General features: G+C 45.5%; 1 protein-coding gene across 6 annotated transcripts in view; it reads right to left on the reverse strand.

Annotated features, from left to right (window-relative positions):
• The window catches only part of dysf (dysferlin, limb girdle muscular dystrophy 2B (autosomal recessive)), a 407,686-nt gene that overhangs the window by 336,254 nt on the left and 53,429 nt on the right, over positions 1-18,003 (reverse strand). For 5 of the 6 annotated variants that reach the window (XM_087991945.1, XM_087991926.1, XM_087991931.1 and 2 more), the window contains exons 1-3: positions 14,413-14,670; positions 6,413-6,468; positions 3,494-3,585 (exon numbers count right to left, since the gene is read on the reverse strand). In XM_087991945.1, the coding sequence (XP_087848071.1) occupies positions 3,494-3,585; positions 6,413-6,468; positions 14,413-14,506 (242 nt within the window). In that variant the 5' untranslated portion in view covers positions 14,507-14,670. Of the gene's footprint in view, positions 1-3,493; positions 3,586-6,412; positions 6,469-14,412; positions 14,671-18,003 lie in introns of those variants that run through there. The other variant, XM_087991921.1, reaches the window with a different exon arrangement.

Below are 18,003 nucleotides of genomic sequence, written 5' to 3' on the forward strand. Positions count from 1 at the left end.
TGTCCCCATCAAACACTCCCAGGACAGGATCAGCACAGGGTTAGATCCAGAGTAAAGATCCCTCTACACTGTCCCCATCAAACACTCCCAGGACAGGGACATCACAGGGTTAGATACAGAGTAAAGCTCTCTCTGCACTGTCCCCATCAAACATTCCCAGGACAGGGACAGCATGGGATAAGATACAGAGTAAAGATCTCTCTACACTGTCCCCATCAAACACTCCCAGGACGGGGACAGCACGGGGTTAGATACAAAGTAAAGCTCCCTCTACACTGTCCCCATCAAACACTCCCAGGACAGGGACATCACAGGGTTAGATACAGAGTAAAGCTCTCTCAATACTGTCCCCATCAAACACTCCCAGGACAGGATCAGCACAGGTTAGATACAGAGTAAAGCTCCCTCTACGCTGTCCCCATCAAACACTCCCAGAACAGGATCAGCACAGGGTTAGATACAGAGTAAAGCTCCCTCTACACTGTCCCCATCAAACACTCCCAGAACAGGGACATCACAGGGCTAGATACAGAGTAAAGCTCCCTCTACACTGTCCCCATCAAACCCTCCCAGGACAGGGACATCACAGGGCTAGATACAGAGTAAAGCTCCCTCTGCACTGTCCCCATCAAACATTCCCAGGACAGGGACAGCATGGGATAAGATACAGAGTAAAGATCTCTCTACACTGTCCCCATCAAACACTCCCAGGACGGGGACAGCACGGGGTTAGATACAAAGTAAAGCTGCCTCTACACTGTCCCCATCAAACACTCCCGGAACAGGGACAACATAGGGTTAGATACAGAGTTAAGCTTTCTCTACACTGTCCCTATCAAACACTCCCAGGACAGAGACAGCACAGGGTTAGATGCAGAGTAAAGCTCTCTCTACACAGTACCCATAAAATATTCCCAGGACAGGGACAGCACGGGGTTAGATATAGAGTAAAGCTCCCTCTACACTGTCCCCATCAAACACTCCCAGGACAGGGACAGCACGGGGTTAGATACAGAGTAAAGCTCCCTCTACACTGTCCCCATCAAACACTCCCAGGACAGGGACAGCACAGGGGTGGATACAGAGTAAAGATCTCTCTACACTGTCCCCATCAAACACTCCCAGGACAGGGACATCACAGGGTTAGATACAGAGTAAAGATCTCTCAACACTGTCCCCATCAAACACTCCCAGGACAGGGACAGCACGGGGTTAGATACAGGGTAAAGCTCTCTCTCCACTGTCCCCATCAAACACTCCCAGGACAGGGACATCACAGGGTTAGATACAGAGTAAAGATCTCTCAACACTGTCCCCATCAAACACTCCCAGACAGGGACAGCACGGAGCTAGATACAAAGTAAGCCTTCCTTTACCCTGTCCCATTGAACACTTGCAATTCCATCCCCCTTTCATGGTAACAAACTCCACTAACTTTCTGTGAAGGGGTCATAGATCAAACAATTCAGAGATGGTTTAATGTTTGGAACAGGTTAACCAGAGGGAATGTTCAAGAGCTGTACAGATATTAAACCTGGGACATGTTATGCGTTGTACACAGAGGACATTCCGGACTGATTCAGAGGCAATGTCATTTAAATGGAAGTGTTTCCATTGTTTGTAGCTGGCTCAGTAATTGGGTGATTTGGAGAATGACTGTGTGTATGTGTGAGCGAGAGAGACGGTGAGAGAAACAGAGTGTGTATGTGTGAGAGAGTGTGTGTGTTTGTGAGAGAGGGTGTGTCTGTGTGTGTGTATATGTATTTGTGTGGGTGAGCTTGCGTGTGTGTTTGTGTGTGCGTGTATGCAACAGTGTGTGTGTGGGTGTTTGTGTGTGAATGTGCGTGTGTGTGTGTGCGTGTGTGTGAGTGTGTGTGTCTGTGTGTCTATGTCTGTGTGTGTTTGAGTGTGTGTGTGTAACTCCATGATGGAGGCTGTTTGATGTGGTGTCACTGGATGAGCGAGCCTCAAATCGAAGTACATTGGATTTACAACTGCGGTCAACCATTGTGAAACTAAACTCCCAGAAAAAGCTGCTGAGCAGACTGTGTTCGAAACAAACCATACAATCAGTCCTCAATTTGCCTGAACCTGTGCAGATTCTCATACACTTCAACATGCCCTGTCTTGAAGCAGTCTGAAGCCAAAAGCAGCTTATCATTATCCAACATTAAGTAAGTCCTTCCATTGACGAAGGGCTTTTGTGCATTGACTGAAGAAGATGGGTGTCTGCACCTGAGAGCTCCTGATGGTGGTGACCGAAATGATTAAAAGGTTCAGACAGAAACTCAGATGGTCAGACAATGTGTCAGCAAGAGTGCTAGGAGTGAGATAAGGAGGAATTTCTTCACTCAGAGAGTTGTTAGGTTTTGGAATGTGCTGTCTGGCAGGCTGGTGGAGGTGGATTCCATCGGGGGGTTTCAAAAGAGAGATGGATAGGTATTTGAAAGTGATAAAGTTAGAGGATTACAGGGGCTGGAGAATGGGACCAGCTGGGTAGCTCTTTCAGGAGTTTACATTTTAAGACTTAACTTTAGAGTATAATAACCTAAAAGCATAGTTTTAGATAATCTATAGTTCTAAGCATAGTCTTAGAAATTTAATAGTTTAAGTTAATTCTTCGTATTTTAATATTTATCCTTTTAGTCAATAAAGTTTGTTTTGATTGCACTGGTAATGGTGGTAGGTAATGGGTGATAAACCAAAAAAAACTTCACAGAAATACATCAGATTAATTAACCAAATGGTTAGATTAGAGTCCCTACAGTGCAGAAACAGGCCCTTCGGCCCAACAAGTCCACACCGACCCTCTGAAGAGTGACCCATTCGCCTACTCCCCACTAATGCACCTATCACAATGTGCAATTTAGGATGGCCAATTCATCTAACCTGCACATTGTTGGTTTGTGGAAGGAAACCAGAGCAAACCCACACAGACACAGGTGAATGTGCAAACTCCACACAGACAGTCACCCAAGGCTGAAATTGAACCTGGGACCCTGGGTGCAGCAAGACAGCACTGCTAACCACTGAGCCACCATGCCACCTGTTAGCTCTGGCTCCATCTACCTTCATTTGGTGAGCTTGTTTTTCCTGTTGTGAACATTGTCACTGACAAATGACAGAAAAGCTCGACATAGACACTACATTGCAGGTACTGTGTTAAAATAGCTGGTACAGGACACAATGGGTCAAATGGCCTCCTTCTGTACTGTAAAATATCTGTTATTTTAATAGAATCAATAGGTGCAGATTGGCTAAACTAAATGAGGAAAAAAGCATTTTGCACAAGTAATTGAGATTTGGAATGGACTGCCTAATAAGGTGTTGGAAACAGGGTCAATGACAGTGGAGTCATGGGAATATCACTGGATTTATAATCCTGCGCTAATTCTCCAGGAATATGGGTTCCAAATGCATTGTGCTAGTGGGTAGATGTTATACACAGTAGTGAGTTTAACACAGGCTGAATAAGTCACAGGTCACCTCCTACCTGTTCCTACCCATCGTTTCATGGTCTTTCACCACGATTTGGATCTCTGAACTTGCATCCAGCGGCGTTCCTTTCAAATCCCATTCAAAACCCTGTGTGCAAGGATCAACACTGAGTTCAATGCAATCGCAACAAGAATCCAAACGGAAGCAGCACACAAGATTCGACATAGCTAAGCACTAGCATGAAACCGCATTTCTATAGCACCTATCACCACATTCCAAAGTTCCTCACAGCCAGTGAAGTACTCTTGTAGTCATGCTGGAATGTCGGAGTGCAAAAACTAATTTGCGAGGTGCCACCAGCAGTGATATATCAATGCAATAACCTGTTTTGTTTTTAAGTGATGTGGGTTAACAGATAAACATTGGCCTGGACACAGTCATAGAGTCATAGAGATATACAGCATGGAAACAGACCCTTCGGTCCAACCTGTCCATGCCGACCCAATCTAGTCCCACCTGCCAGAACCCAGCCTATATCCTTCCAAACCCTTCCTATTCATATGCCCATGCAGATGACTTTTAAACGTTGCAATTGTACCAGCCTCCACCACTCCCTTTGGCAAACACATACCACCCTCTGTGTCAGTCCACCTTTCTCCAAAACAGCTATATTCAGATCTTGAATGTCATAGGATCATACAGTGCAAAAGGCCCTTCGGCCCATTGAGACTGTATCACCAAAGCTACACTAAATCTGCATGAGCCTCACTTTAGATCAGGGCACAGAATGTGCAAACCTGCGAATAAAAGTATTCGATGACCCTGCCTCCAGCACTCACTGAGAATGAATGTTCCACAAAGGCAAGACCCTCTGAAAGAAAAACAATTCTCCTCACCTCTGATTAAAAGGGTGACCCTTAAATTGCAACATCCTCTCCCAGTTCTAGTCTCCCCTACAAAGGAAAACATCCTCTCAGCATGCATCCCTGCCAAGCGACCTCAGGATGTTATCTGCTTCAATACAATCACTTCTTATTCTCCTCAATATCACAGTCCCAACCTGTCCAATGCTTCCATAGCAGATAATCCGTTCATCCCAGGAATCCATTAATCGCCAACACTCCACTTCCTAAGGAAATGCGGTAAGTCCATAAAGATGTTCCACAATTTTTAGAGATGCACTATGGAAGGCATTCTACCCAGATGCTTCACAGCTTGGTCTGGCAACTGCTCTGCCCAGAACTGTAAGAGACTACAGAGAGTTGTGAAAACAGCCCAGTCCATCACACAAGCCAACCTTCCACCCATTGGCTCCATCGATACTTCCCGCTCCCTTGGGAAGGCAGCCAACATCACCAAAGACCCCTCCCCCTACCCCCTGGTTATAATCTCTTCTGACCTCTTACATCAGGCAGAAGATACAAAAGCTTAAACACACATACCAACAGATTCAAGAACAGCTTCTTCCCTGCTATTATTAAACTTCTGAATAGACCTCTCAAATTTTAAATTTAATGTTGATCTATCTCTTTGTGCACCTTCCCTGCAGCCGTAACATTATATTCCTCACCCTGTTCTATTATCATAATATTGTCTGTCTGGTTTGACCTGTCTGTCTGGCACCCAAAACAAGACTTTTCACTGTACCTTGGTATGTGTGACAATAATAAATCAAATCAAAGCAAATCAACAAGTGAACCTTCTCAGCTTCAAAAACCATTATAGAAATGATCTCTAGGTTTGACAAGCCTTTTCCTCGTATTTTTTGAGGATATCATTTACAGCAATGCTCAAGGAGAGTCAGTGGATGTGATGTATTTGGATTTTCAGGAGCCTTTCAATAATGTCCCAGGAAAGAAACGAGTAGCCAAAACTAGAGGTCACTGGATTATGACAACACACTGAGGATTGGAAGGAAATAGTAGGAATAAATGGGTCACTCTCAGGATGATAAATAAAGAGACCAAAACTTTCCACAGTAGCCTCGATGTGGTCCCCATCAGACCATAAAATGTAGGAGCAGATTTAGGCCATTCAGTCTACGATCATGCCTGATGTGTCACTCAACTCCATTCTCCTGCCTTCTCCCTGTAACCTCTGAACCCTTTATTAAGCAAGACCCTATCTATCCCTGTCTTAAATATACTCAATGACTTACCCTCCCCAGCCCTCTGTGGCAATGAGTTCCACAGATTCCCCACCCTCTGACTGGAGAAATTCCTCCTCATCTCAGTTCAAAAGGGTCATCCCTTCACTCTGAGGCTGTGCCCTCAGGAGCTAGTCTCTCCTATTTGTGGAAACATCTTCTCCACGTCCACTCTATCCAGGCCTCTCAGTATTCTGGAAGTTTCAATCAGATCCCCCACTCATCCTGGGAAACTCCATCGAGTTACAGACCCAGAGTCTTCAATCACTGGGCCAGCATTTAGCTGATCCCAGAGGGCCTTGTTATGGGTCTGAAGTCACATGTAGGCCAGACCTTGTAAGGACAGCAGTTTCCTTCTCTATTGGGCATTGGTAAACCAGATGGGTTCGCTTCACTGGAACACTGCAGCAGGCCTAGGCCTGAAATATTAACTTGAAAGCAAAACGGTGTATTGCAATGGCGCATGGTCAGAAGGTCAGGGCCATTCTCGTGACTGACAATGCAGTCTCCTCTCCATTTAACCACTCACTCAGTGTCTTTTTACATGAATTCTCTCTCAACACTGCACACCCACTTTCTGCCATTAACACCTATTCTTCACATGTATCACTTCTCTGACGCAATTGGCAGTTCCTTTCCCTTTGGCCCTGGACGCCATTGCACTCGCTCCTCCCCCTCCCTTTCTTTTACGACATAAAACTTATCAATTTCTATCCCCCTTCAATTCTTAAAAGGAGTCATATGGATTCCAAGCAGTAACTTGGCTTTTGTGTCCACTCAGCGAAGTGAAGGACTCAGCAACGAAATACATGTTTGCAAGTTCCTCACCTCATTCCAGACCGGGTTTAAATTGTTCTTAATAACCTTGGTCTTCTTCTTTACACCTGAAATGGAAGATAAAAGCCCATCAGTTAAAGTGCCGAAGAGGAAGAAGATGGCTTTTATAAGCAAGTGTCCTCCTTGGATCAGAGCAGGTTAAGGGTGGGTAGGACATCAGGCAGAAACTTTAATTGAACGATAAGAGATTCCACTGGCAGGAAGATCAATAATCACAGCAAACAGGTTTCATTTAGCTGATAAAAGCAGCAGAGAGGAAACAGGGAGTCTTTTTTTTTTAGACACAGTGATCTGGAGTGCACTGTTGGAAAGGGGAGTGGAAGTAGGTCCGAGGGATTTTGAGATGATTACAGTGCTGTGAGGGAAGAGTAGCAAGCTGGGAATAATTGGACAGATGTTTACAAGCACCAGCACGGACAGGAGGGACTGAATTGCTAGCATTGATGTCATTTTGCAATACAGCGTGTTCAACAATGAAATGACCATCACACCCATCGATCGTATTAGAAACATAGAACATAGAACGTTCGGCCCTCGATGTTGTGCCGGCCTTCTATCCTACCCTAAGATCAGATGAACCAACATACCATTCATTGTATTATCTTCCATGTGCCTATCCAAGAGTCACTTAAATGTCCCTCATGTATCTGACTCTACTACGACCACTAGCAGTGCATTTCACACACCCACGACTCTCTGTGTAAAGAACCTATCTCTGACATCTCTCCTAAACATTCCTCCAATCACCTTCAAATTATGCCCTCTATTGATAGCCATTTCCACTTTGGGAAAAAGTCTCTGGCTATCCACTCTATTTATGCCTCTCATCATCTTGTATACCTCTCTGAAGTCACCTCTCATTCTTCTTCACTCCAATGATAAAAGCTCTAGTTCCCTCAACCTTTCTTCATAAGACATGCCCTCCAGTCCAGGCAGCATCCTGGTAAATCTCCTCTGCACCCTCTCTAAAGCTCCCACATCCTGTAATGAGGTGACCAGAACTGGACACAATATTCCAAGTGTGGTCGAACCAGGGCTGTATTGAGTTCCAGCATAACTTTGTGGCTCTTAAACTCAATCTCCCTGTTAATGAAAACCAAAACCAAAACCAAATCCTATCAATGTGGATGCCAACTATGATGGGTCTGTGGACAGATCCCTCTGTTCCTCCGCACAGCGAAGAATCTGCATTCAAATCCGACTATCCAAAGTGAGACATTTCACACTTTTCCAGGTTGAATTCCATCTGCCACTTATCAGCCCAGCTCTGCATCCTGTCAATGTCCTGTTGCAACCTACAACAGCCCTACACTCTACCCACAACTCCACCAACCTTCATGTCATCGGCAAACTTATTAACCCACCTTTCCACTTCCTCATCCAAGTCATTTATAAAAATCACAAAGAGCAGAGGTCCCAGCACTGATCCCTGCTGAACACCATTGATCACTGAGCTCCAGGCTGAGTACTTTCCATCTACCACCACTCTCTCTCTTCTATGGGCCAGCCAATTCTGTATGGGGACAGCCAGACTTTCCTGTGCCCCATGCCGTCTGACTTTCTGAATGAGCCTACCATGGGGAACCTTATCAAACATCTTGCTAAAATTCATGTACATCACATCCACTGCTCTACCTTCATTAATGTGTTTTGTCACATCCTCAAAGAATTCAATAAGAATTGTAAGGCATGGCCTGCCCCTCCCAAAGCCATGCTGACCAATTGTAATCAAACTATTTTTTTTCCAAAAATCATAAATCCTGTCTCTCAGAAACCTCTCCAATACTTTGCCCACCACTGATGTAAGACTGACTGGTCTGTAATTCCCAGAATTATCCCACTTCCCTTTCTTGAACAAAGGAATAGCATTTGCCACCCTCCAATCATTTGGCACTACGCTAATGAGCAGTGAAGCCACAGAGATCATTGCCAAAGGTGCAGCAATCTCTTCCCTCACTTCCTGTAGTAACCTCGGGTATATCCCGTCTGGCCCAGGGGATTTATCTATACTTACGTTTTCAAAATTTTCAGCACATCCTCCTTCTTAACATCAACCTGTTCGAGGATATCAATCTGTTTCACGCTGTCCTCAGAAACATCAAGGTTCCGTTCAGTCGTGAATATTGAAGCAAAGTATTCATTAAGGCTCTCCCCTACCTCCTCCAACTCGAGGCACAAGTTCCCTTCATCATCCCTGATTGGCCCTGCCCTCAGTCTGCCCATCCTCATATTCCTCACATAAGTGTAGAGGCGTTGGGGTTTTCTTTAAACCTACCTGCTCAAGCTTTTTCCTGGCCCCTTCTAGCTCTCCTAAGTCCATTCTTCAGTTTCTTCATGGCTACCTTGTAACCCTCTAGAGCCCTGTCTGACCTTTGCCTCCTTAACCTTAAGTAAGCTTCCTTCTTCCTCTTGACTAGATATTCCACATCCCTTGTCAAAAAGTGTGGTGCTGGGAAAGCACAGGTGGTCAGTTAGCATCTGAGGACCAGGAGAGTTGATGTTTCAAGCATAAACTCTTCATCAGGAATTAGGCGATTGGCCAAAGGGGGCTGAGAAATAAATTGGAAGGGTGTGCGGCTGGTAGCAACAGGTCAGAGCCAAATTGGGAGGTTAGATCTGGAATAAGGTGAGAGGAGGGGAAATTAGCATAGCCAATTCACCTAACCTGCACATATTTGGATTTTGGGAGGAAACCTACATAGACAGAGGGAGAATGTGCAAACTCCACAGAGACAGCTCCCCAAGGCTGGAATTGAACCTGGGACACTGGTGCTGTGAGGCAGCAGTGCTAACCACTGAGCCACTGTGCCACCCCATATCACAGTGACTGCACCTTTGCACTATCAAGTGCCTATCCCTCCTCACTAACTCTCTGCATGCTATATCTGACTGTTCATAACCAACTTCATCCTCTGATCCATAGCCCTGGTTCCCAACCCCCTGCCAATCTCGTTTAAACCCTCCCGAAGAGCCCTAGCAAACCTCCTACCCAGGATACTGGTGCCCCTCCAGTTCAGGTACAACCTGTATTGTGTTGTACAAGCTTCTCGAAGACCAGCACCCACTCACACATTCCCTCCATGTTTACCATCTCTATAACTCCGTTCAAACCAAATCAATTGCCACTTTTAATCTAACAAAGGAAAGGTAGTATTGCTCACAATATTGATACCTCCTCAGTGCAAGCTTGGCAAGTCTGGGACATTGCCTTTTCTCTCAGTTGCCAATCATGGCTGCCACCTTAATCACTGCAGCTTCCCACAAACTCCAACATGATAAAACACACAAACAATCCCAGAAAAAAGCTGTGTTACTGTCCACTATTCCCCACACTCATCTCGATCCCTGTCAACTGTTCCCCATTCCCTTCTGTATCCTGATGAAGGGCTTTTGCCTGAAACATCGATTTTCCTGCTTCTCGGATGCTGCCTGACCTGCTGTGTTTTTCCAGCACCACTCTAATCTTGACCCTTTTGTATCGATGTCCATTATTCTTTACTCCCTTCTGTATCCTTGAATGATGACTCCTGGTACTGGACTCCCTCACCATCCCCCACTCCAGGGAAAAGACCATGTTTATTTAGCCTATCCATGCCCCACATGATTTTATAAACCTCTATAAGGTCACCTCTCAGCCTCTGACGCTCCAGGGTAAACAGCCCCAGCCTATTAATTTCTCCCTGTAGCTCAAACCTGCAAACTCTGGCAACATCCTTGTAAATCTTTTCTGAACCGTTTCATGTTTCACAACATCCGTCATATAGCAGCGAGACCAGAATTGCACACAGTATTCCAAAAGTGGCCTCACCAATGTTCTGTACAGCTGCAACTTGACTACACAACTCCTATACTGACCAATAAAAGAACGCTGCATTCACTATCCTATCTACCTGCGACTCCAATTTCAAGGAGCTATGAATCTACACCCCAAAGTCTCTTTGTTCAGCAACACTCCCCAGGATCTTAACATTTAGTGTCTGAGTTCCATCCTGATTTGCCTTTCCAAAATACAGCACCTCACATTTATCTAAATTAAATTCCATCTGCCACTCCTCGGCCCATTAGACCATCTGATCAAGGTCTGCATTGTACTCTGAGGTAACCTTCTCCATGTCCACTACACCTCCAATTTTGATGTCATCTGCAAACTTACTAACCAAACCTCTTATGTTCACATCCAGGTCATTTGGTTAATTCTTCCAAAATCCAGTGACTGCAATCCTAACTGACTCAATCTCTCCTCATATGTCAGTCCTGCTTTCCCAGCAAACAATTTGGTAAATTTTCACTGTGCACAATATTACACGTATGGTCTCACCAAGGCCCTGTACAATTGCAGCAAGGCATCCCTGCTCTTGTAGGAGAAAGTGAGGACTGCAGATGCTGGAGATCAGAGTCGAGAGTGTGGTGCTGGAAAAGCACAGGCAGGTCAGGCAGCATCCGAGGGGCAGGAGAATTGATGTTTCGGGCAAGAGCCCTTCATCAGGGTGCCCTTCTTTACTGCCTGCTGCACCTGCATGCTTACTTTCAGGACACCCAGGTCTCATTGCACATTCCCCTGTCTCAGCATATAGCCATTCAGATAATAATGTGCTTTCCTGTTTAATACCAAAGTGGATAATCTCACATTTGCATTATGCTCCAATCCCCACAGTATCCCCCACTGTTCACCATTCCCTACCCCTCTGAGACCATAACATACCAGAGCAAATTCAATCCAGTCCACTATTCCCTATTCCCTGCTGTATTCCTGTCCCCTGCTTCCCATTCCCAGTTGTACCCCTGCCTGCCATTCTCCATTTCACCATTGTATCCCTGTTCCCTCTTCCCCATTCCCCATTATATCCCTGTTCACTATTCCCCATTACGGCGGTATTCCCATCCTCTATTCCTTGTTCCCAGCTCTATTATGTCCAGAATTCCCCATTCCCTGGTGAATCGCTGTCCACTAGTTCCTCACTATGATACCTGTGTCCACTATTCCCCATTCCCAGCTCTATTTGTGTCCACTCTTCCCCATTCCCGGCAACTTAACTTGTCATGAACACTTTCCTGCAGGAGCCTGGGTTAAACTGTAAATATACCTTGACAAAGAAAGAAAGAACAATGAACAGTCCCTTCGGCCCATCAAGCTTGTGCCGACACTTGATGACTTTCTAAACTAAAGATCTTCTGCCTCTGTATATCCCTCCATTCCCTGCCTATTCATGTATCTGTAAAGATGCCTTTTTAGCATGGTTTTTGTACCATCTCCAACACCCCCATTGGCAGTGCATTACCACTTTCTATGTAAAAGAAACCTGTCTCTCACATCTCCTTCAAACTTAGCCCCCTTTCAGCCGAAACTAATATCCCTTAGTAATTGGCATTTCTACCCTGGGCCAAAGACTATCCATTCTAACCAACACTCTCATAATTTTGTAAGTAAGGTTGACCAAGATGACTTTCTTTGAAAAGTGGCCAAGGACAGATGGGTTGCATGAACTGGGTCAATCGTTGCTCTTGTAAAGAGCCAGCAGCGAGATGTCTGACTGAAAAACTTCTTCCTGCTCTGGAACGGTTTTACCATGCAACATTCTCTGGAGATTGGAAGAATGGATGGTGATCTCATCGCAACTCAAAACCATTTGAGGACTTCACGGGAGAGAAGCTGTGTTGCTTGGCTGGAGAGCTGAGGTCATAGGCTCACAGTCATCATCATAAGGGGCCCAGCATTTATGACTCAGAGGCACTTATTTCACTCAATGCATGTGTGTCTTTCGAATTCGCCAGCCCAAGCAGCCCATTGAGTATTGGTAGTCAGAGAGTCACAGAGTCAGACAGCACAGAAAACAGAGCCTTTGGTCCAACCAGTCCATGCCAAAACTAAACTAGTCCCATCTGCTGACATCTTCCCTCCAAACCTTTCTCATTCATGAACTTTAAACGTGGTAAGTATACCTACATCCACTGCTTCCTCAGGAAGTTCATTTCACACACGAATCACTGTGCACAAAAAAAATCTCCTCTCACCTTAAAAATATGCCCCTTATGAAATCCCCAACCCTGGGGAAAAGACCATTCATCTTAACTATACCACTCATGATTTTATGAATCTCTATAAGATTACCCCTGAACCTCCTACACTCCAGTGATAAAGGTCCCAGCCTTTCCTTAGAACTCAAACCTTCCCTTCCCGGCAACATCCTGATAAATGTCTTCTGAAGCCTCTCCAGTTTAATACTATCCCTCCTATAGCAGGGCGACCAGGCCTGGACACAGTACGCTAGAAAAGGCCTCACCGACGTCCTGTAGAAACTCAACAAGGAACCCAAAGAAAGTGGCATCAATGGTGGCACCTGCTCAGCAATGACCTGCTCAGTGACGCCCAGTTTGGGTTCCACCAGAGTCACTGCCCCATCACAATGAAAACAGCTAGAGAGAGAGAGTCAGTGGTCAGCAATCAGTGCCCTGGGTGACCGGCTTGGAGGTGACAGAAGCTTAGGTCTGTCACTGTCATAACGTCATCCAGTATAGAAGAGGCCCTTCAATCCATCACAACTGTGTCTCCTACCTACATTATGCTACTTGTGGGGCTTCAGCTGAGGCATCATCAAAGACCCCTCCCACCCCGGTAATGATCTCCTACACCCTCTTCCATCAGGCAGGAGGTACAGAAACCTGAACACACGCATCTGCAGGTTCAGGAACAGCTTCTTCCCACCCGGTATTAGACTGATGAATTAGACAGATAATCCTGAGCATGCCAATGTTGAATCCCGCCGAGTGCACGCCATGTGCAGAGTAACCTGCATGCCTCTGTCTAAGTCTCTGTGCTTTGTATATCCTTGCTCACTGTGATCTGCCTGGCCTGCTCACGAACAAAGCTTTTCACTGTACTTGGTACGTGTGACAATAAATCAATCAATCAGGCACTGCACAGCCAGGAGTACTGCAGAGGTCGGGACGGGTAATTCGAGGAACAGGGAGGCTGTGGGGCTGGAAACCCCTTCTACAGTCAAATAACCAAGTCTTTGGTCAGCTGCAGACAGTGTGAGTCGGGTGGTGGGGGGGGGGGGGGGGGGGGCGGAGTGACCAAACAGCAACTCGGTCTTCCTCATGTTTAAACTGAAAGTCGAGGGAAAGGAAAGGGGAAAAGGGGGTGGGGGGAGACTTGTATGGATCCTGAGCAGGGAGGCAATGCGCTTAAAACCAGAGGCATCCTGACTGCAAACGTGAACACCAAAGAAAGACTCCCTCATCCCTTAAACAAACAAACCGCGGAGCAGTTCTGTTAGTGTTCAGTAATTTTGGTTTGGCATCATTTGCAGCGCTCGGTCCTTTTTAAGTGGAGGAGTGAGAGGCAGGGCTTCTATATATGGAAACAAAATTTCAGAGTGAAGTCTGAGTCCTTTCTCTATTTCCTGTATCCCGAGGTTATGCAGGGAGAGCTCAGCTTTCCCTCCTCCAGGTCAGGGGAGAGGGGCTGGCCCTTACAGCCAGCCAGCAGGAAGGGGCACAGTCTCCACAACAGTCAGGAATCACTGGGCTATTGGAGAAATCCCAGACAGCTTTGAAATAACGGGTTTTGCACAGGACAGAATGAGTGCCATAACATTCGAAACAAACCATTGGGAAAACTGGATACAGTCCCCGTAAAATTAATCCATAATACAAGGTTTGACTGAATTATGCCTCAACCCATCCCACACAAGAATTAGAATTAAGATTCAGAAATCCTGCACGATTTATTCTTTGCAAGAAAACTCTTTCAAAGCAATTCAACATAACTTTTCAGGGAGGAAATGCCAGAATTGGATAGGCTGTATCAATGGGCTGAATGGTCTGTCTCCTAATGAAATGCACTGTCCTCCAGTCACGCTGACAGCCTCAGCACAGGAAATTTTAACTTGCCCCCTTTTCAATGCAGGGATGCAGAAGTGAAAACAGCATCCCTGTGCCCCGCACTCACTGCTGCCCCGGGTTGGCACACTCAGATTTTCTGTCCTTACCTTTGAAGCTCAGAGTCACGACTGGGTCACTGTGTCTGTCTTTCTTTTCCACATTGGGAAGATTCCTGGCTGAGTGCACAACACATCGCAGCATGCTCTGACTTGACTGGGATGCGTTCCGTGATCAAAATGAGATCCAAAAGCAGTTTTGACACACAGTACGAAAATTTCCAAAACCCCAACCCACACACACACACACTCGTAGTTTGATCACCAAGAGCAGAAATACAAATTATAGCTTCTCACACAAAACCCTCACAGGGGAATGAGTTGCCGTTAATTGTTCCCTTTTCCCAAATGGCAATTCTAGCTCCTCCCAAATTGTAAAAGGGAAAAATGATTAACCCTTGAGGTTCCTAATTTTTGTTTCACTTCTCAAGTTGCACAGGCTTCCTCTTCCTGCATGTAGCCAGCAAGCATCAGAGGAGCAGTAAAGGTTCACTTTACTTTGTTATCTTAACTCCACTCGCTCGGCGTTAATTCTGTCACCCCTCCCTTGGCCTGGCATCTTTTAGTTCTGACACTGCCAACCCCCCCAGAGGAAAACTTAGGTGGCACCAGTTGCAAATACCTGTATCTGCTGGTCTCTCTGTGCAGCTACAGAGGAGCAGTCCTTCAGCCCAGAGTTTACTTTGGGACTATTGTATTGAGGCAGTCACTAGCTGGGAGTTACTGACTGGCCGATGGCCTGGAGTAAGTTATTTAATGGACTGTAATGTAAATCCTTTTCACAATGTCATAAGCACCTCATTTCCAACTCACTCTCAGACACAGTAAGTAATGAGGAGTTGGACTGGGATGGACAAGGTCAAAGATCAAACGACACCAGGTTATAGTCCAACAGGTTTACTGCAATTTCAAATAAACCTGTTGGACTATAACCTGGCACCATTTAATTTTTAACTGTAAGTAATGCCACTGTTTTCCTTTTAAACTTCTTTTGCATAACAACACTAATTTGTTTTACTCTGTAAGACTTGTACCGAGGTACTTGTATCTAAGATGGCGCCATTAAAAGGCAGCTTTTGTAAAAAGTTTTTCACTGTCCTCCTGTACAGCAGAACGAATGACAATAAAGAATATCGTATTTAATTCTAACCTTTCCCACAGTCCCAGGCATTCACCTGGACAGCCAAGACCACACTGACCCTCCACTGCTGGTCCTGAGGTCAGTGAACTACTCCTCACCACCCCACTTCTGATTAGATTAGATTCCCTACAGCGTGGAAACAGGCCCTTCGGCCCAACAAGTCCAAACCGACCCTCCGAAGAGTAACCCACCCAGACCCATTCCCTTACCCTCTAATGCACCTAACACTGTGGGCAACTTATCATGGCCAATTCACCCAACCTGCACCTCTTTTTGGACTGCGGGAGGAAACCCACGCAGACACGGGGAGAATGTGCAAACTCCACACAGACAGTCGCCCAAGGCAGGAATTGAACCTGGGTCCCTGACACTGTGAGGCAGCAATGCTAACCACTGAGTCACCTTGCCTATTTCCCTAAGTGCAGGTTAGGTGGATTGGCCATGCAAAATTGCCCACAGTAATCAGGGATGTGGAGGTTAGGTGCATAAGTCAGGGATAAAATGTAGAGTAATGGGGTAGGGGAATGAGTCTTTGCTCTTCAGAAGGTCGGTGTGGTGTTGTCGGGCTGAAGGGCCTTTTCTAACACTGAAGGGATTCTATGAAAACTGCTATGAAAATTTATATTCTATAATAATTCTATGAAAACATCTGGGGACAAATGTCAGGATCTGAGGAGGGCAGCTCCTCCCCTACCCAGGTGAGGGAAATGCTGTCAATTCCAGGAGATTTGTATCGGTATTCCCCAAGGAGAGGGACATGACGGATGTTGAGGTTAGGGTTAGATGTTTGATTACTCTAGGTCAAGTCAACATAAAGAGGGAGGAAGTGTTGGGTATTTTACAAAGAAATTAAGGTAGACAAATCCCCAGGTCCAGATGGGATCTATCCCAGTTTGCTGAGGGAAGCAAGAGAGGAAATAGCTGGGGCCTTAACAGTTACCCCCTTGTTTAAGAAGAGTAGCAGGGATGATCCAGGTAATTATAGACCAGTGAGCCAGACGTCAATGGTAGGGAAGCTGCTGAAAAAGATACTGAGGGATAGGACCCTTTCCCTTTTGGAAGAAAATGGACTTAGCAGTGATAGTCAACATGGTTTTGTGCAGGGAATGTCATGTCATACCAACCTAATAGAATTCTTTGAGGAAGTGACAAAGTTTATTGGTGAGGGAAGGGCTGTAGATGTTATATACATGAACTTCAGTAAGGCATTTGATAAAGTTCCCCATGGTAGGCTGATAGAGAAAGTGAAGTCACATGGGATTCAGGGTGTACTAACTGGATGGATAGAGAACTGGCTGGGCAGCAGGAGACAGAGAGTAATAATGGAAGGGAGTTTCTCAAAATGGAGAACTTGTGACCAGTATTCCACAGGGATCCATGTTGGGACGACTGTTGTTTGTGATATATATAAATGATCTGTAGGAAGGTATAGGTGGCCTGATTAGCAAGTTTGCAGATGACACTAAGCTTGGTGGAGTAGCAGATAGTGAAAGGGACTGTCAGAGAATGCAGTAGATTATAGATAGATTGGAGAGATGGGCTGAGTAATGGCAGATGGAGTTCAATCCAAGCAAATATAGGGTGATGCATTTTGCAAGATCCAATTCAAGAGTGAACTGTACAGTAAATGGAAAGGTCCTGGGGAATATTGATGTACAGAGAGATCTGGGTGTTCAGGTCCATTGTTCACTGAAGGTGGCAACACAAGTCAGTAGAGTGGTCAAGAAGGCATATAGCATACTTTCCTTCATTGGACAGGGTATTGAGTACAAGAGTTGGCAGGTCATGTTACAGTTATATAAGACTTTGGTTCTGCCACATTTGGAACACTGTGTACAGTTCTGGTCACCACATTACCAAAAGGATGTGGATGCTTTGGAGAGGGTGCAGAGGAGGTTCACCAGGTAAGGAGGGTATTGCCTGGTAAGGAGGGTGATGGTTATGAGGAGAGGTTGAGTGGATTAGGATTATTTTGATTAGAAAGATGCAGGTTGAGGGGAGACCTGATTGAGATCTATAAAAATCATGAGAGGTAGATTCAGGGTGGATAGCAGGAAACTTTTTCCCAGAGAGGGGGACTCAATTACTAGGGATCACGGGTTCCACGTGAGAGGGGAAAAGTTTAAGGGAAATATGCACAGAAAATTCTTTATGCAGAGGGTGGTGGGTGCCTGGAATGCGTTACCAGCGGAGGTGGTAGAGGTGGGCACGATAGCGTCATTTAAGCTGTATCTAGACAGATACATGAATGGGCAGGGAGCAGAGGGATACAGATCCTTAGAAAATCCCTAATTACCCAGAGGGCAGTTAAAACATCGCTGTAAGTCACATGTAGGTCAGACCAGGAAAGGACGGTAGTTTCCTTCCCTAAAGGATATTAGTGACCCAGATGGGATTTTCCCGACAATTGACAATGGTTTCATGGCTAGCATTCGACTCTTAATTCCAGGTATTTTACTGAATTCAAATTCCACTATCTATTATGACAGGATTCAAACCCA

Source organism: Chiloscyllium plagiosum, unplaced genomic scaffold (genome assembly GCF_037043375.1).
Source record: "Chiloscyllium plagiosum isolate Xiang-an unplaced genomic scaffold, Cpla_swu_hap1 HiC_scaffold_1, whole genome shotgun sequence".
Taxonomy (NCBI): Eukaryota; Metazoa; Chordata; class Chondrichthyes; order Orectolobiformes; family Hemiscylliidae; genus Chiloscyllium; species Chiloscyllium plagiosum.